The 26,635-nt window shown below is 49.1% G+C and overlaps 1 protein-coding gene across 1 annotated transcript in view; it reads right to left on the bottom strand.

Annotated features, from left to right (window-relative positions):
* Positions 1–702: 702 nt before the first annotated feature.
* ACTL8 (actin like 8) overlaps positions 703–26,635 on the bottom strand; it is a 63,096-nt gene continuing 37,163 nt past the window's right edge. The window contains exons 2-3 of the mRNA XM_039229052.1: positions 3,784–4,153; positions 703–1,956 (exon numbers count right to left, since the gene is read on the bottom strand). Coding sequence (XP_039084983.1) covers positions 1,204–1,956; positions 3,784–4,131 — 1,101 coding nt within the window. The 5' untranslated portion in view covers positions 4,132–4,153 and the 3' untranslated portion in view covers positions 703–1,203. The remainder of the gene's footprint in view (positions 1,957–3,783; positions 4,154–26,635) is intronic.

Below are 26,635 nucleotides of genomic sequence, written 5' to 3'. Positions count from 1 at the left end.
TGTAGTGGGGTTGGGTGGGGCTGGGGGGGGGTCTATGTTCCACCTAGCCATTCAGCCCCCTCCCCACATTGGATCCTTCACATCCTGCAGGCTGATAGACCTATTTTAAGGGACAGGCACACACTGAACGGGCCAGAGCCCATCACATGGTCACATGACCCTACCTAACTGCAGGGTGGGGGTGGGGTGCTGGGAAGCGAAACCGCACAGCGAGCGGAAGGAGGGGGTGTCTCCCGTGGCCCCCGGCAGTCTCATGTTGGTCTCTGCCCCGCAGAAAGTAGGCCTCCCCCACCATCACATAGCTTTGTTATGTTTGATGATTTCATTCTCCAAAGTTCCTTAATTCCTGCCTCCGTCCCCACAGTGGACTGCAATCTCCTTGAACCCAGAAAATCAGGCATCTATGCCCCCATGGTCTCCAGTGCCCAGGCTCTCCAACATGTATCAAATAAATACCAGACTAGTGGAAACTCAAACTTTGACAGAATTTCAGGACACCTAAGATAAGGGAGAGAACGTGGCAGAGAAAGGACGGGAGACTCCAGCTTCCTGACAGCCTGCTCAGCGGGTCCCCAGAGCCTGCCTGGCCCCTCCCTGATCCTCATGGACCCCTACTCCCCGGGGCCTCCCCAGAGACCATCCGTCCCGCCGCCAAGCACGACAGAAGCCAGCGCTGGTTCCAAAGAAGTTTATTTGCATCTATAAAACAAAACCCAGGCCACGGGAGGGAGGGCCCTGCGGCTCACGGGCAGCAGTGCCTCCGTGGCCAGAAAGAACGAGAAAGACTAGAGACTTCACCTCTCCCACTCCACCCCATCTCCTCGTCAAAAATAACTGGGACCCCAGCCCAAGGCCCCAGCTCTCTTGCCCCCGTTAAAACCTACCGAACTGAGAGCAGGACAGCCCAAGGGAGTTGCCAGTGAAAAATTAAGTGGCTGTGACAGACGGCAAGTGACCGCTCCCTCCAAAGGACACCCCCTGGAGAAACCACCTCTGGAAGTCTTCCAGGGCCGACCCCCTGTCCTGCGATGGGCTGGATCCCACTCTCGAAACAAGATAAAACTCTAGTACCTAAAACAGAAAAACCCTCCTGAACTCAGGATTCTAAAACCAGCTAACCCCAGCCCTGCCCAGGCCCCGGCCTTGAAATTAATCGCCTCTAACCCACGGGGCGGGGCGGGTCCCAGGAGCCCCGCCCGCCGGTCACAGCCTGAGGCTCTCTTCATACTCCTCCTTGGTCATCCACTCGGACTTGTAAGTAGACAGATGGGCCACGACAGACGCTCCCAGCCAGACGCTGAAGTTTCGGTTGGACCCCACCCACATGGTGGCCTTGGAGGAGGAGAAGTGATCGGCCATGAGCTCCTTGTACAGGCGCTTGGTGAAGCCGGGGTAGAGGGTGTTGCCCCCGCAGGCCATCACGTGGGAGGTGAGCAGCGGGTGCAAGGACGCCTCGCAGGCCAGGATGGCATCCACCACGGCCTGGGAGATGCCGGGCCCTTGCAGGTCGAAGACCTGGGGGCTGAAGAACATCTCGGGGGCCAGCCGCTGCATGGGGGTGAGCTCCACGCTGGTGCCGTCGGGGAGCTGGTAGGCGTTGCTGTCGTCGGAGCCGCTCGGCAGGCTCTGGCGGAAGTCCAGCGCCTCCGCCAGGTTCTGCGGCACGTAGCACTTGCTCATCTGCGTGGTGGCCACCGTTTCCAGCTGGAACAGGTTGTGGCGGTCGCAGTCCTCCTTGAAGAGGCTCTTGAAGAGATAGGCCGACAGATCCTGGCCCGCGAACTCCAGCGTCTTGCCGCTGGGCTGCAACGGGCGGCCCAGGTGGAAAGGCTGCACGCGGGTCAGGCCGTAGCCGGAATCGACCACCACGCCGGTCAGGAGGCCGGACGCGTACAGGGACATCTCCAGCTGGTCGGCCAGGAGGATGGACGGCACATCCAGCAACTCTAACAGAATCTGCAGGAAGGGAGAAGAGACGCTGGGGTATTTCCCCCAGGACAGAAGGTCCCGATCGGGCTCTGTTCTGCTGGAGCCTGAGCGAGGCCGAGCTCTGCTGTCAGAAGGGAAGTCGTGCAGACCTGTCCCCAAGGGATGGAGGGGGGGCTGGGGGTCGCCCTGAGGAGGTGGGGCACCGGGCCCCTGGGGCTCAGGCTGTGGGGAACCAGGGAGGGTCTAGAAGGTTAGGAGTCCGATCTGCCCTGGGGAGTTTGTTTGAGGACCACTGTTCGGGGGCGGGGTGGGAAGGGGGGTCAGCGGCGGGTGAGAAACGGTGCTGAGGTGTTGGCCCTGTGAGCAGCTACGGCCAAGGGGCGGATCTGCCGCCTGACCCATTTCCTTAGAAGAGGGAAGAAGAAGTCAGACAAGAAACAGGTGCAGGATACCCACCCCTTCCTCCAGAAAAAGGGAGGAAGGAAGGGGAGGCAGAAGGAGGGAAGGGGAGGGAGGGAAGGGGAGAGAGGGAAGGAAGGGGGGAAAGGAGGCAGGGAGATAATCCACTTACGTCCTGGTAAGTGAAGCCCTTTTTTTTTTTTCACACATCAAGGCAAAACTGGGATTCTGACATTTAGGGTTTGGCAAAGTCCCCAGGCTGACTTTCTCCCCCACCCATCGCCCCCTGGATCTTCACCCCACCGCCTCCCTAACTCCCCAGTGCTGATGCATCTCCCCCGTTTCCGACCCTACACACACAGAAAGGCAGCACCAGTCGGTGCTCCTGTGACCACCCCTTCCTGCGCCTCCCCCCACAGGCCCATCTTCACCCTACTGTCCCACCACCACCCATTTTCCCAAACAGAAGCCAGGGCCCTCTTTTTCAAGTGGGAAATCAAATATGGATCCCACTTAAAACTCTCCAGGAGCTTCCGATCTATTTAGAGCGGGGGCTTGGCAAGCATTGTCTATAAAAGCTAGACAGCCGGGGTTGCCAAATTTAGCAAATAAAAATACAGGCTGCCCAATTAAATTTGACTTTCAGACAAACAACGATGTTCTCCTATAAGTATGTCCCATGCACTACTTGGGGCATGCTTATACTAAAGTATTATTTGTTGCTTATCTGAAATTCAGCTCAGATATGTATTTTATCTAGCAAACCTATAGTAAGTCTTTTAGCCTTTACACACCATATATACGGTCTCTGCCATGACTACTCAGCTCTGCTGATGTGGTGTGAAAGTAGCCAAGGATGATAGGTAAATGGGTGGACATGGCTATGTTCCAATAAAACTTTATTTATAATCACAGACGGTGGGCCAGTTTGGCCCACTGGCTGTAGTTTGGCAAGCCTTGATTTAGAGTAAAATCAAAGCCCTCCCCAGATGTGACTTTACCTTCCCATCTACCTCTTCCCACCCTCCCTGGGGACTGAAATCACCTCCTCAGAGAAGCCTTCCCTAATCACCCTCTTCAGAGGGGCTCCCCCTCTCCCCACCAGCCAGCTATTACCCCGTTTCATTTTGTATCTAGAAGTTATCACTCTCTGGAATTCTTATTGGTTAACCTATCCAAGGCCAAGTCTTCCACAAGAAAGCAAGCTCTTTGGGGTGGAAGATGATCTCAGAACGTTTATGGAATCCGTGAACAAAGTACCCAGTGTCTCCCCACCTTCGTAGAATATTTCAACTGCCACATCTCTGTCACGGAGGAAACTCTGTGAGCCCCCACTATACCCAGGACGGGTGCCAGGCACACACTAGGTGCTCAGGAAAACCGATGGGGCAAATTGTTTAGAAAGCAGAGTTCCTGATACTCAATCCTGTCCGAACACAAAGTGCCAGGCCTCACCTCCAGGGTCTTCTGTCGGTCCGCAGGCTCCCTCAGAGGGCACTCTGTGACCATCACGGGCGAATCTTCGTGCTCCCGCCTATGTTTCTCCAGGACAAACGACCAGATGTGCTCCACGCCCTCCCAGTTGAGGACACGGCCACGCTGGACGGGGTAGCTAAAGGTATCAGGATGGCAAATATCGATGCCCAGGCTCACGCGCCTTTGGGCGTAGCTGGGGCCGGGGTTCTCCCTGCACGGGATGTAGTTCACGATGCTCGGGAAGACCATCTGGGGCTCGTTCCACCCAGACAAGCCAGCCTTCAGGAAGCCGGACCCGTGGTCAATGATAATGGTTCTCGCGGCCATGGTGAAGGCAGAGTGGACTTGACTGTGGAAGGAAAGGAAGGGGAGGGAAGTGACTCGTGAACCCATTCCAGGCCAGCGGGGGCTGCATCCCAGTCTCCACCCCAGGGTCAAACTTCAGGCTCCCCCAAAGCCTGTCCGCCACCCCGTCCAAGCCTTCGCACGGGCTGTGCCTGCAGTGGTCCCTCCGCCCCAAACTCCTCATCACCCTACAAGGCCCCGCCTGGGAAGTCCTGCCACGTCCACCTTCCCACCAACCTCTCCCGCTGTGCTTTGCACACTGTTACACCAAGGGCACACTTCCGCTCCACGGGAGCAGAGCTTGGGTCCTGTTACTCGTGGCAGCCTCGGCGAGAAGCTTTCACACCAGAAGCACTGATGGCGGCTGGCTGCCTGTTTCGAAGACTCCAGGACATCAGCCTCGGGGCCACCGCCCTCTGCGATGACAGCATAGTAGCCACAGCAGCATGAGCAGGGGGTAAGGACAGTGACAACGGCCACCGGCGGAGCTATCATTTCTGGGGTACACGCCCTCTGTCCAGTGCTGGGAGGAACACTTCGCCGGTGAGGTTGGACTTTGTAACACTGCCCTTGGTGCCCGCCCCAAATGATCGAACGGCAGCAGCTTTTAAATGGCTTGAGCTGGTAATCATTCCATGTTCACGTCCACCTGTAAGGCAGGTACCATGGTTGCACCCACTTTACAGATGGGGACACTGAGGCACGGAGGGCTTAACATTACTTTCCCAGCACCACACAACTGAGGAACGGGGCTGACACATCCACCCAGAGCAGACCCCAAAGGCCACACTCTGAGCATGAGGCTAGGCACGTAGTGGGTTTTGTGCAGGAGCCAGGCAGCCAAGTTACTACACACGGGAGGCTGTCAGCAGGATGGGTGAAACTGATCGTGGGCAGTTTCAACACCTGTGAAGTGGGAGGGGGGTGGGGCTGGATAAAAAACCGCATGCTGGGAAGGTAGGTGGAGTCACTACGTGATTTCCGGACTTTACAAAACTGCAGCAGCCAGCACGATGCGGCACTGGGGAAAGGCTTGTGACCAAAGTGCCCAAGACAGAAGGATGAGTCCAGACAACATTCTTCACAAAGAAGGAAACGGATGTTTGGCAAGGGGCAAAAACAATGAAAGGAGGAGGGAAGAGCCTTCACGATAAACGGGAGGGAACGATCAGATATCCATCCACACGCCAGCAGAAATGAACCTTCTTCCATACCTCACACCGTATAAAAAATGAACTCAAAATGGGTCGCAGGTCTACATGGAAAACCTAAAACCGTATAAAACTATCCAAAGAAACAGAGCAGAGAGTCACTGCGACCTCAGACACAGTAAAGCTTTCTTACATGGAACATCATTAGCCGAGTCCCTAAAAGGACAAACCGACACACTGGCCTTTGTCAAAATTTAAGAAATTTGCACTTTGAAAGGCACCGTGAAGGGCACGAAAAGGCAGGCCAGGGACTGCGAGAAAGCATCTGCAAACTGTCCGTCTGGTAGGCGGCGGCTTGCATCCAAAAACGATAAAGAACTCATGGAACTCATAAGAAAACCAGTGCAAGTGTTCAGATTTAAACACGTCCCAAAAGAAGACACACGGATGACAGAGAGCCGTAAGAAAAGATGTTGAGCATCGTGAGTCCTCAGAAACACGAAGATTAAAAGCAGCACCACATGGCAAAGAGAAGGCCCAGGTAGAGGCCCCGGGACCCGGCGCCGGTGAGGAGGCGGAGGACCTGGAGCCCTCAGGCACTGCTGGTGGAAACGCTAAGTAAACCACTACGTAGAGAACAGTCAGGCAGTTCCCCCTATAAAGTTAAATTGCACCCGCCGCCCCTAGGCTCCCCACGCCCAGGTGTTTCCCTAAAGGAAACCATAGCTTATGTTCACCTGATGCACACATTAATAGCTGCTCGATTCATAATCGCCAAACCCCAGCAACCGCCGAAAGGTCCCTCAGCGGGAGCGGATAAACAGCCCAATGGGGGGCGCCTGGGTGGCTTAGTCGGTTAAGCGTCCGACTTTCGCTTGGGTCATGATCTCGCGGTTCGTGGTTTCAAGCCCCGCGTCGGGCTCTGTGCTGACTGCCAGCTCAGAGCCTGGAGCCTGTTTCAGAGTCTGTGACTCCCTCTCTCTCTGACCCTCCCCTGCTCACGCTGTCTCTCTCTCTCTCTCTCTCTCCTAGAAATAAATAAAACATTTAAAAAAAAAAAAGGAAAAAAAAAAAAACAGCCCAATGGACTAACAGTCAGCCCCACAAAGGAACGAGTGACTGGTCGGCGTGATCGCACGGAGAAATCTCAAAGGCACTGAAGGAAGGAAGCCAGACTCCAAAGGCACCGACTGCGTGATTCGAGTCCCGTGGTGATTCTGGAAAAGGCAAATGATGAGGACGGAAAACAGATCCGCGGCTGCCAGCAGCTGGAGGTGGAGAGCGGGGGCGCCCATGAGGGCTCACGGCAGGACCTGGGTGGGGGACGGAACCGCGCGACACCTGGGTGGGGGGTGAGCACCCCACTGGATGCGCGTGGCAGCTCTTGCAACTCAACACTAAAAGGGGTGACTGTTACTCTAAGCAAAAAAGTGTTGGGGGTGCCTGGGAGGCTCAGTCGGGTGAGCGTGTCTGGCTCTTGGTTTTGGCTCAGGTCATGATCTCACAGTTCGTGAGTTCGAGCCCTGCATCGGGCTCGGTGCTGACAGTGTGGAGCCTGCTTGGGATTCTCTCTGTCTCCCTCTCTCTCTGCCCCTCCCCTGCTCGTGCTCTCTCTCTCTCTCTCTCAAAATAAATACACTTAGAAAAAAATGTTGAGGGAGAACCCAGCGGACACGGGGACACACAGAGGCGCATGAAACCCCCTTGCAGCCTGGACTGTCGCACAGACAGCAGACTCGGTGCCTGGAGTGCGCGTGGGTGTTCCTGACAACACATCCAGGAAGGCAGGTCAGCCCGAAGGTTATTTCTGGGGCTGGCGTCCCACCGCTACATGCGCTGCCTCAGTTCTGGGCAGCTCGTGACTATGGGGTAGGGCGGCCCCAGCCTGGCCCGGGCCAGCGGCTTCCCACCACCACCAACCTCAGGGCAGTGACAAGGCTGCACCGTCTTCAAATGGCTCTGACACCAGATGGGGGTGAGCGCAGACGGGGGGAGAGAGATGGAGCGAGGTGTCGGCCTCCTCCCCAGCAGGCTGTCAGGCTGCGTGATGGATTCCTCACACTGAGTCACCCAGGGACGGGGAGCCGCGGGCCCGGGGGGCATTCCGGGAAGTGGGCTCCGTCCCCAGCTCCCCCCATCACAAGGCAGGGGGACCGGTGACCCTTCCCAGGCCCGGGCATCCGGGATCACATGCCCCCCACTGTGGTTGTGCATCAGGATGCTTGCGAGGGGGGCTCCAGGCTGGTGGCCCAGGTGACCTGGCCTGGGAGCAGAAGGCAGGGAGGCAGTGGGCCATTCCTCTCCTGGACCATATAACACAGAAAGGGAGTCTGGGTGATCCCCAAGGAGCCAGCTCCGAGGACAGACATAAAACCTACGTATTCAACAGCATTTTGACCGAGTCGTCTACTCCACAAGTTTCTACCAAGCACCCACTATATACCAAGAAGTCTTGGAGACTGAGTGGCCCCTGCCTTCCTGGTCCTTACATCCTACTGAGCAAGACTGTCAGTAAGCACTGAATCAATATCACGCCGGGGCAGTGGCGAGGGTTAGTACAATGAAGAAAAGTAAAATCTGGTAAGAGGGACAAGGACGATAAGGTACACAGAGGTGTGGTGTTTTCTAAGTGGGGCGGTCTGAAAAGGCCTCTATCTGGTGATGTTTGAACAGAGAACTGAAGTAAGAGAATAAGGTGTGTGATTACCTGGAAAAGCATCCAAGCCAAAGGAACAGCACGTGCAAAGGCCCTGAGGAAGAAACTGCTGGATGTTTTCTAGGAACAGCCAGGATGCCAGGGTGGTGGGGATGTAGTGGGCGAGGGGAAGGGTGCCGGAGGCCGTGTGTGGGCCTTGCTGGCCTTTGCATTATTTAGAGATGTGGGAAAGCACGGGGGTGATGGGGGATGAACAGAGAGGAAGGACATGATCTGACTCCAGACGCCCACTCAGCATTTGGGCGGATATGAAGAAGAGACCACAGAGGTAGAAGCAGGGGGTGGAAAAGTAGTGACAGGTGGTGGTGGCCTGCATGACGGAAGCAGCAGCGAAGAGGGTGGGAAGTGGTCGGATCGGGATGGATTTAGGAAGGGCCGTTATGGTGGAGTGTGGGACCAGGAGAAGAATGAAGGAAGACATCAAGATCTGGGGCCTGAAAAGCCAGAAGGATAAGGTACCCGCTCACCGAGGTGGAGACGACCGTAGGAGGAGCCGGACAGGGGCAGGGAGGGAGTCGGGAAGTTCATGTCGGATGTGCTAACAGTCTGTGAAGCCTGCGGGGCACGCGTGACGCTGTCTGGAGGCCGAGTCTGCAGATGTCTGAGCTGCAGATATAATTGGAACTTACTGAGTAGATGAAATTGCAAGTTTTGGCGATGGGTGAACTCACGAGAAGACTTGGGATGGATCCAGAGCGGTGCATGCGGGTAATTTAAGGTCTAGGGGCTGGGTGTTGAGAAGGAGCCAGCAAAGAGGACGGGAGGGGATGGCCAAGGGGGTGGTGCGGCAGCTCAGAGGCCAAGCAGAGAAAGTATCTCAAGAAGAGAGAAATTAGATGAAGACCAAGGAAATATCTGTGGAATTTGGCAACACAGAAGTTACCGGTAGCTTCAGCAAAAGCATCTCATTGGAACGTTATCAGTGGGGGAGAGCCTGATGGGTGGGGGGGCGGGTTCCACAAAACTGGGTCCTGTTCCTCAAACATCAGCGGTGTCCATAACAAAAGAAATGTTAAGCGTTCAAACTTGCAGGACAGAGTCACCAACATGATGTAGGTTTTCTGATCCTGGATCAGGGGACAAAATGACCATAAAGATGGTTGTGGGCTTCCCGTACTGGTCACGATGGAGGAAGCCCACTGTGGCCCCTCCTGCCACTGTATATAACTAACAATGTCAGATAAAATGCAAAAAGCCAGGGGCGCCTGGGTGGCTCAGTCAGTTAAGCGTCTGACTTCAGCTCAGGTCATGATCTCACAGTTCGTGGGTTCGAGCCCTGCATCAGGTTCTGTGCTGACAGCTCGGAGCCTGGAACCTGCTTTGGATTCTGTGTCTCCCTCTCTCTCTCTGCCCCTCCTCCACTCATGCTCTGTCTCACTCTCTCTTTCTCAAAAATAACTAAACATTAAAAAAAAATTTTTTTTAATACAAAAAGCCAAAGAGAACACAAACAGGCAAATTAAGGAGAATGAAAACTTAGAGGCCAGGTTCTCGGCCATTCTAGTTCCCTTCCTCTTACAGCATGGGAGTGAGGCAGGTGCCCAGCGGGGCTTCCAGACTGGGTGACTGACAGCTAAGACCAAGAGAAAACCTGTCTTTTTGGCCATGAGATCAGGAAGGGCGGGGCCTCTGTAAGTCAGAGAGTGTGGGAAGAAGAGCAGAGGAGAGACTCCCCTCTCTCTGGGTTAAGAACTGGCTCAAAGCCCAGGCTCACCTGTGCAGGTGAGGGATCAACCCAAAGCAGCAGAGGAAAGGCCCTATGGGCTGAACCGACATTGGGACCACCACCTACGGAGGTAGACCTGGTGCCGCCTGGGCCCGGCTGGGCCGCCACAACAGAACTGACTGAGCAAGCCGGCCCAGAGGAGTGTCATTGAACACAGGGTGTCACAGCATGACACTCAGGATGCCCCGCACAGAGACCCACATGACTCAACACACGAAAAATCCGGAAAATGTGACTGACCGGCCCTTCAACATACCCGTGCCAACCCTGAGCTGACCCGGATGCTGGGATTCCTAAAGACAGAGGTCTGAGCCACTGTTGTAAAGGTAGACAGGCTGGAGGTGAATGGACAACATGTGCTTTCAGTAAGAAGACGATGCCATAAAAAGGACCAAGAGGTATGCATAATAGCTGGAATTTGTAAAAAAAAAAAAAAAAAATCTGTGGGCCTTAGAACGAAGGTCAGAGCAATGAATAAGAGAAATTAAAATATCAATAGGAGGCGCCTGGGTGGCTCAGTTGGTTGAGCTACTGACTCTTGATTTGAGCTCAGGTCGTGATCTCATGATTCTTGAGTTCAAGGCCTGCTCAGGATTCTCTCTCTCCCCCTCTCTCTCTGCCCCTCCTGCTTGTGTGCACTCTCTGTCTCTCTCAAAAAGTAAATAAAAGAGATATCAATAGAAATTTCCCAACCTGAAAAACAGGAAAGAAATAATAAAAAGAGCCCCAGAGACCCATGGGACTATATAAAAAAGTTTAATATTCATGTCACTGAAATCCCACAAGAATGAAGATTAGTACAGTAAAAAAAATATTTAAAGTCGGGCACCTGGGTGGCTCAGTCGGTTGAGTGTCCGATTTCGGCTCAGGTCACGATCTCACAGTTCATGAGTTCGAGCCCCATGTAGGGCTCTGTGCTGACGGCTCAGAGCCTGGAGCCTGCTTCAATTCTGTCTCCCTCTCTCTCTGCCTCTCTCTGTCTCAAAAATAAGTGAACATTGAAAAGATTTTTGAATATAAAATATTTGAAGCAATAATGGCTAAAAATTTCCCAAGTTTGGTGAATGACATAATTCTGCCAATCCAGGAAACTCGGCACATCCTGAAGAGAATCCACTTAAAAAACAAAATACGTGTAGACAACAGTGTAGTGAGCCACTGAATACCAAGCTTTCCTCTTGCTTTATGTTGAAAGCCTCCAAAGGAAAAGCATTATGTAGACGGAGGGACGACAATGAGGCTGACTGCAGACTTCTCATTGGAAAGAAATGCCAACCCAGAATTCTATACCCACCAAGAGTATCCCTCAGGAATGAAGACAAAATAAGACATTCTTCGTTAAAGGGAAACCAAGAAACTTCACCCCCTGCAGCAATTCTTTAAGAAATGTTAACTAAAGCTCTTCAGGTTGAAGGAAAACGATGCTAGAATCTGGAACCCCAGAGTGAAAATAGCAGATTTGGTATGTGGCTAGGCAGTTATTTTTTCCTCTTAAAAATGGGAATGGCCATTGAAAGCAGAAAAGTTGTAACAACGTGTGCTGGGGTTTCCAATGCCTGCGGATGTAATGCATGTAACCCCTCCGAGGTAGGAGAAGGGGCCCTGGTGGTTGCAAATGTTACACGCTATGTGAAGTGTAAATATCAACTCTAATTAGACCGTTAGAGGATAGGTATAAATATGGCAATCCCAAGGGCAAGCAATGAAAAAATAATAATAATACCAAGAGATAAGCCCCCAAATCCAATAGATAAAGTAAAAAGGAATACTAAATAAAACATTCAAATAATCTAAAACATGGCAGGAAAGACAGAACAGAGAAATGGAAGCACAGAGCAGGGAGGGGGAGATGAAAATACTAACCCTATTTCCAACCATATCAACAATTACACTAAAATAAAATGTCCCAGGCCATGCCAATGAAAAGACAGATGCTGTCAGTTTGGAATAACAACAAAAAGACCTAGCTATAGACTGTCTCCAAGAAATCCATTTTAAATACAATGATAAAGATTAGTTCAAAGTAAAAGGAGAGAAGGAGATAAACTATGTAAGAATGAATCAAATGAAAGCAGAAGCAGTTACCTTAGTATCAGACAAAGTTGGCTTCTGAACAAAGAATATCGCTGGGAACAAAGACAGATACTGTGTAATGGTAAAAGGTCAGCTCACCAAAATGTCATCATAACCCTAAACATATGTGCATCAAACGGGTACTCAAAACTCTTTAAGCAAAGCCTAAAAGATGGATAAAGAGAAACAGAAAAAGCCACCATTCAACCTGGAGGCTTCGATCCCTTGCCCAATCATTGAGAGAAAAAGTAGAGAAGCCAAGCTGGCTATTGAGGATTTTCATATCTTTGCTCATTTTCCAGCCAATGTTTATAAAGCATTCCATTACACAAAAGCAGAACACACATTCTTTTCAAAAGCATATGGAACATTCACCAAGATAAGCCACCTTATGAGCCACAAAACACACCATAACAGATGTAGAATGGAAGTCATGAAAATCATATTCTCTTATCCTAAAGGAATTAAGCTAGAAGTCAAAAGCAGAATGATATCGGAAAATCCTCAAACCATTGGAAATTAAACACTATGAGTCTAGAGAACGCATGGGTCAAAGAAAAAAAAACTCAGGAAATATTTTGAAATGAAAATTAAAATATAACCTATCAAAATGGGTGGGATGCAGGTAAAGCAGTGCTCAGGGGGAAGTTATAGCATTCAATATTCATATTAAAAAAAGAAGAGAGCTTTCAAGTCAATAACTCTAGCCTTCCAACTCAGAACACCAGAGAAGCATGCCTTAACCCCGAAGCAAGCAGAGGGTAGAAATGATGAGTAAAATCACAGAACTTGAAAACAGGAAACCAATAGAGAAAACTCAAGAAAACCAAAAGCCGATCCTTTGAAAAGACCAATAAATTAATAAATAGCTAGTCAGACCAAGGGGGGAGGAAAAAAGCAGAAAGACACAGAGGGTTGATATCAGGAATGAGAGGACGTTCCTTCAAACTCAACAGACATGAAAAAAAAATATTATGAACAGCTTTCTGCCCATCAATTTGACAATGTAGGTGAAGTGAACAAATTCCTTCAAAGACAGAAGCTACCAAGCTTCACTCAAAAAGAACTGTAGAAGCTGAATAGCCCCATAACAATGAAAGGGATGAATTTTTAGTTTAAAAACCTTCCAACAAAGAAGATTACAGTCCCACTGGCTTCACGGGTCAATTTTCCCAACACCACAGGAAGAAGCAAAGTTAGTCGTACATCATCTTTCCAGAAAGCAGAGGAGGAGGGCATGCATTCCAACTCGTTTTGATTTGATACCCAAATCAAAAATATTACAAAAAAACCCAACAACTACAAACCCAAATCCCTTGTGAACACAGATATAAAAACATTCTCGGTAAAATGTTAGCAAATCCAGCAATGTATAAAGAGGCTAAGCCACATTGGCTAAATGGGGTGTATCTCGGAGGCAGAAGGCTGGCTCGATATTTTAAAGTCAATAGAATTCGACCTAGTAACAGACAAAGAAGAAAAGCCACATGACTATCTCATTGGCTAAAATCCAATGTACAGACACCACAAAAAGTTTCAACAGCGAGGACCAGAAGCTAATTTCCTTAACCTGATAAGGGGCATCTATAGATAATGGTGAAAGACTGGAACTTTCCCTGCTGAGATCAGGAACAGTAAGGACATCACCTCTCACTGCTCCTATTCAACAATGAACCAGAAGCCCTACCCAGATCAATAAGGCAAGAAAAAGAAAGAAAAGGCATAGAAATTGCAAAGAAAGAAAGAAACTCCCCTATTTACAGAAGGCATAATTATCTCCTTTTTAATTTTTCTAAAAAGTTTAAAAATTTTTTTGACTTTTTTTTTTTGAGAGACAGAGAGAGACAGTGTGATCAGGGGAGGGTCAGAGAGAGAGGGAGACACAGAATCTGAAACAGGCTCCAGGCTCTGAGCTGTCAGCACAGAGCCTGACGCGGGGCTCGAAGTTCCAAATGGAGAGATCATGATCCAAGCCGAAGTTGGATACTTTAACCGACTGAGCCAACCAGGCACCCCTCAAGTTCCATATTTTAAAAATAGTTCTATTTTATGTACTAGCAATGAACAGCTAGAAATCAAAATTTTAAAAACAGTGCCATTCATAATAGCATCAAAAACCGTAAAAGACTTTGGCATAAATCTAACAAAATGTGTCATAAAATATGCCAAAAACTACAAACACTGATGGAAGAAACCAAAGAAAACCTAAATAAATAGAGAGGGATGCTGTGTTCATGGATGAGAAGAAGGGATATCATTAAGATGTCAACTCTCAGGGCGCCTGAGGGGCTCAGTCAGTTAAGTGTCTGACTTCAATCAGGTCATGATCTCACAGTTTGTGAGTTCGAGCCCCACATTGAGCTCTGTGCTGACATCTCAGAGCCTGGAGCCTGCTTAGGATTCTGTGTCTCCTTCTCTCTCTGTCCCTCCCCCACTCGTGCTCTGTCTCTCAAAAATAAACATTAAAAAAAAAAAAAGAAAAAGAAAAAAAGAAGTCAACTCTCCCTAAACTGATTTATCAATTCAATCCCAATCAAGAATCCCCAGATTATTTATTTTGTATCAACAAACTGTCTCTAAAATGTATCCAGGAAGGTAAGGGAATGAGAATGGCCAAAAGAATTTTGAAAAAGAACAGAGTTGGAAGACCCACACTATTTGACTTCCAGACCCACTATAAATCCACAGTCATCAAGACGCTATGATATCGGCGTTTGGGTAGCCACACGGATGAGTGGGAAAGAACGGAGTCCCTGCTCTGACAAAAATGGCCAGTGATTCTGGCCAGATGACAGGTAGGGGGTTGCAGGGATGAAAGATAGTTTTTCCAACAAACAATGATGGAAACAAATTGAACCTCTCTTTGGGGTAAAAAAAATAAGCTCACCCACTCCTTACCTCTAACACAAAAAAATTAACTTGAAATAAGATCATGCAAACTGCAATGATAAAACCGCAAATTATAAGGCTTGTGAAAGAAACATAAGAGAAAATCTTGTGACCTTATCCAGGAACATCTAGGTGCTCTTAGATACCACGCCACCAGTACAACCCACCAAAGGAAAGATTTTAGATTTATCACTATTTCAAAGTTCTGCTCTTTAAAAGACACCACTATGGGAGGGGCGGCTGGGTGGCTCAGTTGGTTAAGCATTCAACTTCGGCTCAGGTCATGATCTCGCGGTTCATGGGTTTGAGCCTCGCGTTGGGTTCTGTGCTGACAGCTCAGAGCCTGGAGCCTGCTTGCGATTATCTGTCCCCCTCTCTCTCTCTGACCCTCCCCTGCTCATGCTGTCTCTCTCTCTCTCTCTCTCTCTCTCTCAGAAATAAATAAAACATTAAAATAAATAAACAAACAAATAAATAAATAAAAGACACCACTATGGGAACGAAAAACATTAGCCACAGGACCGGTGGAATTACCTGCAAATCACATTTCTGATGTAGGACTTCTATCCAGAATATATAAAGAACAATCAAGAATCAATAATAAAAAAATGAACATTTTAAAAAGGGGCAAACCTTCTGATACTTCATCACAGAAGCTGTATGGATGATACATAAACACACAGAAAGATGCTAAACGTCATGAGTCATTAGGGAAATGCCAAGTACAACCACAATGATGCTACTACATACATATTAGAAAGGCTTGAATTTTTTTGAAAAAGAACAATCCCAGCTACTGGCAAGGATTTGAAGAACTGAAATTCTCCTACACTGCTGATGGGAATATAAAAAGATTCAATCAGGAAAACAGCTTGATAGTTTCGTACAGAGTTAAACACCCACCTACCAGTCAACCCAGGAACCCTATTTTTTTTTAATTTTTTTTTAAATGTTTTATTTATTTCTACGAGAGAGAGAGAGATAGCATGAGCAGGGGAGGGTCAGAGAGAGAGGGAGTCACAGACTGAAACAGGCTCCAGGCTCCGAGCTGGCAGTCAGCACAGAGCCCGACGCAGGGCTCGAACCCATGAACCGCGAGATCGTGACCTAAGCGAAAGTCGGATGCTTAACCGACTAAGCCACCCAGGTGCCCCTTTTTTTTTAATTTTTAAATGTTTATTATTTTGAGACAGAGAGAGAGAGAGAGATGCAGTGTGAGCGGGGGAGGAGCAGAGAGCCAGGGAGACACAGAATTGGAAGCAGACTCCAGGCTCTGAGCTGTCAGTACACAGCCTGATGCGGGGCTCGAACTTACAGACTGTGAGATCATGACCTGAGCCAAAGTCAGATGCTTAACCGACTGAGCCACCCAGGCGCCCCCAGCAACCCTATTCTTAAGAGAAACCAAATTTTATGTTCACACAAAAGCATTTATACCCACCCAAAGCTGGAAACAACCTAAATGTTCTCCAGCTGGGGAATGAATAATCAATGGTATGTCCATCCAACGGTGAATGAGTCAGCAGTAAAAAGGAAAAACCATGGCTACGTATGATAGTATCGACGACTTCCAAAACCAACGTGGGAAGTGCAAGAAACCAGAATTTCTGGCTCCTGCAGAGAAATTCGGAAGTTTGAGTTTCTAGGACATCCTGCCAAAAGGCAGAAATTGTAAACACCGAGTGCTGACCAGTGATCGCCAAGAGCATGGGGCTGGTAGAAAGGGTTGACTATGTAGGATCCCAGAGGAATTTGGGGTGGAGGGGCTCAATAGAACTGGATTATATCTTGGTTACATGTCTGTGTGCATCTGTCAAAATTTAGAGCCACTCACAAGAAAGGGTAAATCTTAACTGCAATGCAAATCTTTTAAGTGAATTTCTAAAAAGAACTCTTTGGGAACTATTGATGGTGATATTTGAATATGGGTTGTATCTTCAACGTTAAATTTTCTGCATTCAATCACTATATTGTGGTTTTGAAGGAGAATATCCTTGATTTTAAAGAGATGCATGAAGAAGTATTTAAGGTAAAATGTCATGCAATTTACTTTCAAGTAGATCGGGGGCGAAAAACAGCGTCTGTATATATAGAAGACTCAAAGCAAATGTGGTCAGAACATAATGGCTACTGCATACAGGTGAAGGGTCTTTGAGAGTGCATTGAACTGTTCTCACACCTTCCTGAAGTAGGAACGGCTCTTAAAATTAAAAGCTTTCAGGAAAAGAAAGGCTGGGAGTACAGAAATCAGAGACGGCAAGTATAGACGATTTTGATGAGTTCTGCTATGAAAGGAAGCAAAGAAATATAACAATAGCTGTGGAGGGATATGGGGCCCCAGGGGGCTTGGCGGGTTTTTTTTTTAATAGATGAGAAATAATATGTTAAGGTTTTGTGCTGATGGGAATAATCCAGTGGAGAAAAAAGTTGAACCAAATCAGAACAGACCACAGTTAATTCTCAACTCTGTACTACAAAGCTTTTGCCTGCTTTTCCAATGCTACATTCTACCCCCACCCACAGAGCACAGGCCTCCAGCCCTGTTCTGTTCTCTCCGTCCCCAGGCCACAGCCTACACTGTCCCCCCCCCCTCCAAGAGCCTTGTGTTGCCTTCCATTCCCTCTGGAACACCTGTCCCCGCTCTTCTGGAAACAGGTGCTTCTCGTTGTCCTATTGGAGAAGCCCTCCCCCCCCGACATGTTAGCTCCCATTAGTCGATGGAGCCTCTTAACCCGGGGTCTTCGCTCCTGCGGGGTCTGCACCATATTCGTGCACAAGGGCCCTCCAAAGTTTGTCCATCAAGGCTCCATCTGGGGCCCATACAAATGACTGGGTTTCTTTGCAAACATTTTGGAAGGAACGCGGCATCTTTATCTACATTTTCACTGGGTCCTGAGGAGCTTTTTACATCCCCATGTTTGGATATGGACACTTGATTGCTGCTTGCCCTGAGCATACATCCCAGAGTCCCTGTGTCATACAGGCACGTCACTCCCCACCTCGCGAGCACGGTCACCTCCGTGGGCTAGACACCAGCACTGTCCTCGGGCGTTTATGCAAGGAGACTGAGGCACAGGTAGGAAACTTACCAAGTTCCCAGAGCCGTCGAGCACTGAACTAGGGTATGAACCCAGGGTCTGGCTGCCGAGTTCATGCCTCTAACCAGACAGCCACGCTGCTCTCAGCCTCCCGATGCCGCGGGCAGGTGGCCCAGCACAGACATCCCCGTTCCCATCCCCCAACCAGCAAACATGTCAGGTTATGTGGTGAAGGGGAATCATGTTTGCAGGTGAAATTCGGGCTGCCCATCATCTGATCTTGGGATAGGGCACGAGCCCCGGATTATCCAGCGGAGCCCAAGGGGATCACAAGGGTCCTTTAAGTGTGGAAGACAGAGGAAGGTCAGAGTCAGAGAAAGATCTGGAGAGGCAGCAACAACAGGGCTGCGAGCCCAGGAGTGCAGGCGACCTCTAGACGCCGGGAAAGGCAAGGAGATGGGTCCTTCCTGGGGGTTCCGCCAGGTGCGCAGCCCTGCCCGCAGCCTGATTTTAGCTCCTGAGACTCACTCCATGCTCCGAGCTTCCAGAACCGTAAGGTAATCAATCTGTCTTGTATTAGACAAGAAGTCTGTGGTCATTTGGCTCACAGGAGCCATAAGGAGCTCATACAGACGCAAAAGCAGCTCATGTTTCTTTTTCTGCTCGTGGCTGACCAGGCCACGGGAGATCCATGGTAGTGTCCAGAGGCAAAGCCCCCACCCCAAGCCCCCTGCCCTGGCCTCCCGTGGGGAGATCCCACCTGCCGGGCCAGCAGGTGATACCAGACAGTTAACCATGAGGCCAGATGTGGCTCTCAGCTTCCCCCCTAGGCTGGGGGACAGAAACCAGGGACCCTCAACAGAGCCCCCTCCCGGGGGCAGGGAGCTGAGCAGCCCCACCTCCAGGAGGCAGATGGGCTGAACCTCCTTAGGGGAAGGCCACGGGCAGGATGGAGCTGATCCTTCCAAGGAGTAACTGGGTTCAGGGAGTTCCTTCACTGAGGCTGGGGGTGGGAGGCAGAATGGAGAGAGACAGAGACAGAGAGAGACATCAAATTTGCATGAGGGGAAGACAGGGTTTTAATTACTCCTTTTCTTAACTCCATTGTACCTTGAGGTATTTTAACATTACTCTCCCTGGCAGGGAGGATTGATTGATTGTCTCTTGGCATTCAGAAACCCTGATTAATGTAAAACTAACCAGTCGTTCTGAACTCTGGGGAATTAATCACTTAAATGTGGGAATTACTCAATAAACCATTCAAACATGCAATAAACCAAGCCATTAAAAATTAATCGCTCGACATCCCGGCCGTGTAAACAGGGCTAATGAGATCCTGGCAGCCTACGGTGAGAAGGTGGGGGAAAAGCAACACCTTTCAGCAGGTGCCCAGCTGTCCCCCGGGATCCAAGCAGACACACCGATGTCCAGGCCACACGTCACAGATCACTGGGCCAGGTAACATCTGGTCCCTGGGGCCTCCCGCCCTGGTCCTCGAACAAGGCCGGTGAATGAGAGAGGAGTGCTCATTGCGCTGGTGGGAGGAGGGGGTGGGGTTAGAGCTACCACCTCTGACAAGTATTTATTGAGCACCTACTGTATACCAGGCACTGTGCAGGGCCCTGCAGATGGAGCAGTGGGCAAGAAGGCCGCGGAGGTGCCCTTGGTGTGTGCGTATGTGCCAGAGGGGGCAGGAAAGAGATTCGTTTTATAAAATATTGGCTACAGTGAAAAATGAAGCAAGGGCCAGGGGGTAAATAGATGGGAAGAAATTCCTATTTTCAACAGGCTGATTAGATAAAGCCCCTCCGGGGAGGAGCCACTTGGCAAAGACGTGAGAGCACAAAGCATGCTGACGTCTGGGGAAGAGAGGGGTGAAGGCCCCCAGGTGGGAGTGGACACAGCGTGGTTGGAAGGCAGTGACCCAGGTGCATGGGGTGGTTTTCAGTGGGAAGGAGGACAGCACTGGGGAGCACGGGGTGCAGAGCATCTAGGGCCTGCTCGGGAAACCGTAAAGGAAGTTGGTGCCCCTGCAGGTTTCTGAGCGGGATGAGAGAGCTCGTCCCCTCCACCCCCTGCACGTGTGGAGAACCCCACTGGCGCTGGACTAAGGTTGGGAAGCGGGCCCAGGCGGAAGCAGGAAGGCCGGTTAGGAGGTGGCCGTGACCATCAGGGGCAGCCACCGCGGCCTCCCCACCCGGTCCACAGCCCTGCACCTGGCTTTGGACCCACCCTGTACTTAACCCTCAGCTCAGGGCTGTGTCCCAGCCCCCTGACCAAAGTGACTGGTTTAGGGAAGGACAAGTGACCCCATGTAAGCCAATGACAAGGAGACACTAACGCAGGGCTTCTGGGAAAGAACGTTTTCTCTCTTATCACAGAGGGCTGCCCCCCAAGAACCATTTTCTGCTATTTATCATACGCATGTCAGATCTGAAATTCCTACGGTCCTTGACATGACAGGGCTACTGCCTGAAGATAAAGTGGGCCTGTGGAGAAGGGTAGAACCCAGAGAAATGGAGCCAGTGGGCCATGTCATGAACTTCTGGATCAAACCGCTCCTGAAGCCAGGCTCCTCCTAGAGTTTTCAGTTCTCTGAGCCAGTCAATGTCCTTGTTTTGTTTGAGCCAGTTTGGGTAGGTTCGATCCCTAACAGACACGCAATTCCTATGCTGTATGTATTATTTCACCTGTGCCTCACACATACCCTGTGAGGTCAGGATCATATCTGATTTTCCAATTTATAGGTAAGAAGACAGAAAAATTTCCCAAAGGCATACTGCGGGAATTTGACAAAACTGGAATTTGAACACAAATCTCCCTGGCTTTAAAATCCTTGCCTTGGGGCGCCTGGGTGGCTCGGTCGGTTAAGCATCCGACATCGGCTCAGGTCATGATCTCGCAGTTTGTGAGTTCAAGCCCCACATCAGGCTCTGTGCAGACAGCTCAGAGCCTGGAGCCTGCTTCGGATTCTGTGTCTCCCTCTCTCTCTGCCTCTCCCCCACTCGCACTCTCTCTTGTCTCAAAAATAAACATACATACATACATACATATATAAAATCCTTGCCTTGAGCTTCTATCCCTAAAATCACAGAGGCCTTCAGCTGAACCAAATGGCTTAAATCAGGAACAACCGTGCGCATGCACTGTCCCCTGCTCACTCTCTTATCACTCATCACGGCTAAGGGGCGTCACTACCCTTCCCCGTGGAGCCTCTATGCCAATGCCGTGTGACTCTCTCCACCTACTTCCAGCCACCCCGAGGCCCCACGGGACACAGTGACTAAGCAAGGTCCTGACAAGTTCAAGAATGAACTCTGGCTCCTCAGCCACCTCCAGCCACCACCTCTAGGACCCTGACCTGCGGGGACCACAGGACACCACCTTCCATGCTGAAATCCCAGAGAAGCCACCAGGACCTGGCAGCGGCCTGGCCCCTGCGGGGAAACTGCAGCCCAGAGGACAAGACCGAGGTAGCACCCCCAGGGGCGGCCAGGGAAACACACTTGTGCCCCATGCTGTCCTGGGCAGGTCACAAATTTGAAAACCAACAGAAATGTCCAGAAAAATATAAAATGCCAACATTGGTAAAAGAAGAAGCAAAAAAGTTGAGAACAAACCATTCAAGGAGTTGAAATGGTAATTAAAGATAACCGCCTCCCCCCAGAGGGTCGTGACCACAGGTAATTGTAGAGGTGAGCACAGAGGTGAGCTCTACCCAATGGATTATCCCTCGCTTATAGGAAATAGGAAAAGAGCCCCGAACTCATTTGATGAAGCTGGTATCATGTGAGTTCCACAATGGAGTAAGGATGCTACAAGCAAAGAAAATTGTAAGCCCATTGCACTCATGAACGTAAGTGAATGTAACTAACCAGGTTAGTGCAGCTAACCAGGGGCGCCTGTGGCTCAGCCGGTTAAGCGTCTGACTTCGGCTCCAGTCAGGATCTTGCAGTTCATGAGTTCGAGCCCCACGTCAGGCTCTGTGCTGACAGCTCAGAGCCTGGAGCCTGCTTCAGATCCTGTGTCTCCCTCTCTCTCTGCCCCTCCCCTGCTCACACTCTGTCTCTTTCTCTCTCAAAAATAAAAAGAAAATTTTATTTGTTTATTTTTTTGCATATCTTTTTTTTTTTAATGTTTTATTTATTTCTAGGAGAGAGAGAGAGAGACAGCGTGAGCAGGGGAGGTTCAGAGAGAGAGGGAGTCACAGACTGAAACAGGCTCCAGGCTCTGAGCTGGCAGTGCACAGAGCCCGACGCGGGGCTTGAACCCACGAACTGTGAGATCATGACCTAAGCGAAAGTCAGACTCTTAACTGACTAAGCCACCCAGGCGCCCCTAAAAAGAAAATTTTAAATAACAGAAAAAATTTTTTAAAAAGTATCAGCTAACCAGGGCAAGCGTCAAGATTAAGCAACTTGGTGAAGAGGCAGCATGGGTCAGCTCAGGTCAGACAGTCTGCATTCCAAGGCCAAGGACCCATCCATTCCTTGCATGCCGCATAATTCCCCCCGACCCCGGCAAGTCTGTGTGCACACGCATGCACACTCACATGCACACCTACATGCGTGCGTATGCACATCCTTGGTCACTCGGCCACATAGCCCAACACCTGCCCTCATGACCAACACCTTTCAGGCCCCAGAGCAGCCTGTGCAGAGGCTCCTGTTCAAAGTCACAGGAACAAGGGGCCACCTGAGCACAAAGGCTGGGGTCCAGAAGGACCCAGCTTGCAGGCGTGGGAGGCGCTGGGCAGCAGAAGCGCTTTGCTAAGAGGAAAGACAAATTAACCAACATCTCGAACCTCCTCCAGCACCCCCACCCCACCCCGTGCAATAGCCACCTGCAGGGCGAAGGATCCCTCGCTCCCTTCCTGCAGGCTCCCATCTGTGGGAGTAGAGGTACTCGTGAGTCAGCCGGGCCACACCAGCTTTCACAGCCGCCTCATGTGGCATCTCGGGGACATCTGAGATGCTGAACAATTCGCAGGACCCCTAAACATCCGAATGTGCCTAGATCAAGATGTAATAAGGGCAAAAGCGTGATACTAATTATTTCTATTGGCAACCGGATGGACGTTGAGGGCTGGAACTATGCTCTCAAAGGGCAGATACATTCAAGCTTCAGATCATTTCGAATTTAAAAATTTTACCGATGTACGCTTTGCCTCCTAATGTTTTCAGGTGATTTTGAATTTCAGATGAAAAACTTCTGAAAGCTTAAGAAATTCTTTTTAGGGGCGCCTGGGTGGCTCAGTCAGTTAAACTTCTGACTTCAGGTCAGGTCATGATCTCATGGTTTGTCGGTTCGAGCCCAGTGTCGGGCTCTGTGCTGACAGTTCAGAGACTGGAGCCTGCTTCAGATTCTGTGTCTCCCTCTGTCTCTGACCCTCCCCTGCTCACACTGTCTCTCTCTCTCTCAGATAAAAATAAAAAACATTTAAAATTTTTTTTAAAAGATTCATTTTATTTGTTTACATTTAATTTATAGTTCATAAAAGTTTAACTTTGTGTACTTTGTACCTAATGTTTAATTTTTTTATCTTTTAACTCACTGCTATCAAATAGAACACAAATTACGTGAAAGCCTTGATTACAATAAAGTTTAGTTATTTTACTGAACTGGAGGCAAGAGAAGGAAGTTTTATGGAATAAATAGGTAGTTTATGAATTACATATGACTTCATTTCTGACTTATTAACAGAATACTGAAATGTCTGGTAATAGTTAAATTCAGTGATCTTGGTATTTCGTAGATTTGATCTGTATCAAGATAGATTTCTCAGGCAGGAGGGCAGAATATATTTAACAGTTTGTTAACTTGTTTTATAACTTTATTTTTTTTAATTTTTAAATGTTTATTTATTATTTTTTTTGAGAGTGAGAGACAGAGTGCAAGTGGGGAAGGGGCAGTCAGAGAAGGAGACAACAGAATCCGAAGTAGGCTCTAGGCTCTGAGCTGTCAGCACAGAGCCCGACACGGGGCTTGAACCCACAAACCGCGAGATCATGACCTGAGCCGAAGTTGGACACTTAACTGACTGAGCCACCCAGGCGCCCCTGTAACTTTATTTTTAAATTGAGAAGAAATTTAATTTATGTATGAGTGGAGTTTTTGTTTTAGAATAGTTTTTAAATCTTTTTATGGAGGACAGAGTTAATATACAGTGTTTTATTAGCTTCAGGTGTACGATACAGTGGTTCAACAATTCTGTGCACCACTCACTGCTCATCATGATAAGTGCGCTCTTTAATTCCATCACCCAGGCCCCCATCTCCTCACCCACCTCCCCTCTGATAACCACCAGCTTGTTCTCTATCGTTAAGGCTCAGATCTTTTTTGGGGCTCTTTTTTCTTTGTCCATGGGTTTTGTGTCTTAACTTCTACATAAGAATGAAATCATACGGTGCTTGTCTTTCTCTGACTTATTTCTCTTAGCATTCTACCCTCTAGATCCATCCCTGTGGCTGCAAGTGCACGATTTCACTCTTTTTCTGGTTCAGTAATATTCCACTGTCTATATATTTAGAATTGATATATGACTATTCATATATACTCTTTCCCTGGCCCTACAAATGCTAGAGTTGGGCCTGACAAGCTGTGCAACTCTGGGCAAGTTAATGAGCCTCTCTGTGCCTTCCCTGGCCTCATCTAAGAAAGGGATAAAAAATGATGCCTTACTCAGAGTTGTTAGAAGGATTGAGTTAATACTTATAAAGTTCCTGTAACACAGACTGGCACATAGAACTTTATAATTACTCTCAGACACAGTAGGGTTTAGCTCAGAAGCGCAAGAATTATAACAACAGATTGACAAACACCTCTGGTCAAATTTAACATCTATGCTTACAAACTCGACAAGGAATTGAAGAGAATTTCCTTAGCCGGATTGATGCTGCATCATAAAACCTACAGTGAATGCCATATTTAGCTGAGACTCTTAGCCTTCTTCCTTTTCATACTGGGAATAAGGCAAGAAGCCTACTCTGGGGGTGCCTGAGGGGCTCAGTCGGCTGAGCATCCGACTTTGGCTCAGGTCATGATTTCACAATCCGTGGGTTCAAGCCCCATGTCAGGCTCAGTGCTGACAGCTCAGAGCCTGGAGCCTGCTTCCGATTCTGTGTCTCCCTCTCCCTAAGCCCCTCCCCTGCTCATTCTCTGTCTCTCAGAATAAGAGACATTAAAAAAGAAAATAAAATGGTATCATTCTTTGACCTCAAACAACCTTAAAAAGAAGAAGAAGAAGAAGAAGAAGAAGAAGAAGAAGAAGAAGCAGCAGCAGCAGCAGCAGAAGCAGCAGCAGCAGCAGCAGCAGCCTGCTCTGACCGCTACTACATTTTCCATACAGCACTGAAGGTGCTGGCCCATGCATTAGGACAAGAAATAAAACACAAAATAATCGGAAGAAGAGAGAGAAAACTATCACTGTTCACATTTAAGATAAGAATGTCAGCGCTGATAGAACAAAAGCCCAACAGGGTTGAAACATGTTCAATGTTCAATGAACTTAAAAATGAACTGCATTCTTCCGCACTGGTAGTAACCAGTGAAACACGCCACTCACGTCATCAATGAAAAGATAGAACCTATTTGACAACTGACCCAAATGCCCAGGACTTGTATAAGGAGAAGTTGTAAGTTACCACATGACCAAAAAATGTGATATATAAATGTCATGTGAACATCATTAATATGTTAACTCCCCAGATTAACCCAGAAGTTTTAATGCAACTTCAATAAAAATTACAGCCAGGTTTTTTTTTTTACAGAATTTGGTCAAGTATTCTTTTTTAAAGTTTATTTATTTTGAGAGGGAGATAGAGAGAGCAAGCAGGGAAGGAGCAGAGAAAGAGGGAGGGAGAGAGAGAATCTCAAGGAGGCTCTGCACTGTTACTGCAGAGCCTCACACGGGGCTCAAACTCACAAACCGTGAGATCATGACCTGAGCTGAAATCAAGAGTTGGACGCTTCACCAACTGAGCCCTCCAGGCGCCGCTGATCAAGCTAATCTGGAAGGAGAAAATTGCTCACTCTTGAAAAAGAAGAACAAAGTCTCCGGACTCTGAGGAATGAAGAGCTGTCCCAGAGAAGTGGTAATAAAACAGCTGTAATGCTCATATAAAAACAGATGAACAGCGGAACAGCAGAGAGAGCTCAGAAATAGGAACCTCCTTTGTGTGCCAAGCTGAGCCCTGATAGAGGTGGTCCCTAAACTAGAGGAGAAAGCCTAAATTGTGGATGGGGCGGTGGGTGGGGTGGAGGATGGGACTGACTTATAACACAGTGCAGAGAACACAGGACCCAGAAAGATCAAAGACCTCAATTTTAAAAGTCAAACTATGAGAGCTAAGAGGAGAAATCATCGGAGAATCTTTTTGGCCTCGGCGTAGAGTGAAGGGCTTTTAAAACACACACGTGCACACGATTTCTAAGGCCCAAAACAAAAAAACGGGAGAGATGGAACAGCATACAAGTGATCGATTTCTGTCCTGTGAAAGCACAGATGTGTTCAATAGACACATTATCACAATGACAGAACCCGGCGATGTCTACAAGTGACAAGAGCCCTGACCCACCAACACGAGAACACAGACCAATGCAGGGAGAAATGGGGAGAGCGTATGACTAGCCAGCTCAGGGACACACAGTCCAAACAGCCAGCAAGCAGACAGAGGTGCTGAACCACACCTCACTCACCAACACCTGCAGTAAAGCAAGATGCCCCATATGTACCAGACGAGTGAAACTAAAACATGACCGGGGTGCCTGGGTGGCTTAGTCGGTTAAGCGTCCAACTTTCGCTTAGGTCATGATCTCGTGGTTTGTGGGTTTGGGCCCCGTGTCGGGCTCTGTGCTGACTGCCAGCTCAGAGCCTGGAGCCTGTTTCAGTCTG

This window comes from Hyaena hyaena, unplaced genomic scaffold (assembly GCF_003009895.1).
Source record: "Hyaena hyaena isolate Hyena2069 unplaced genomic scaffold, ASM300989v1 scaffold_35, whole genome shotgun sequence".
Taxonomy (NCBI): Eukaryota; Metazoa; Chordata; class Mammalia; order Carnivora; family Hyaenidae; genus Hyaena; species Hyaena hyaena.
The sequence above is the reverse complement of the archived record's forward strand: the minus strand, read 5'-3'. Positions and strand labels throughout refer to the sequence as shown.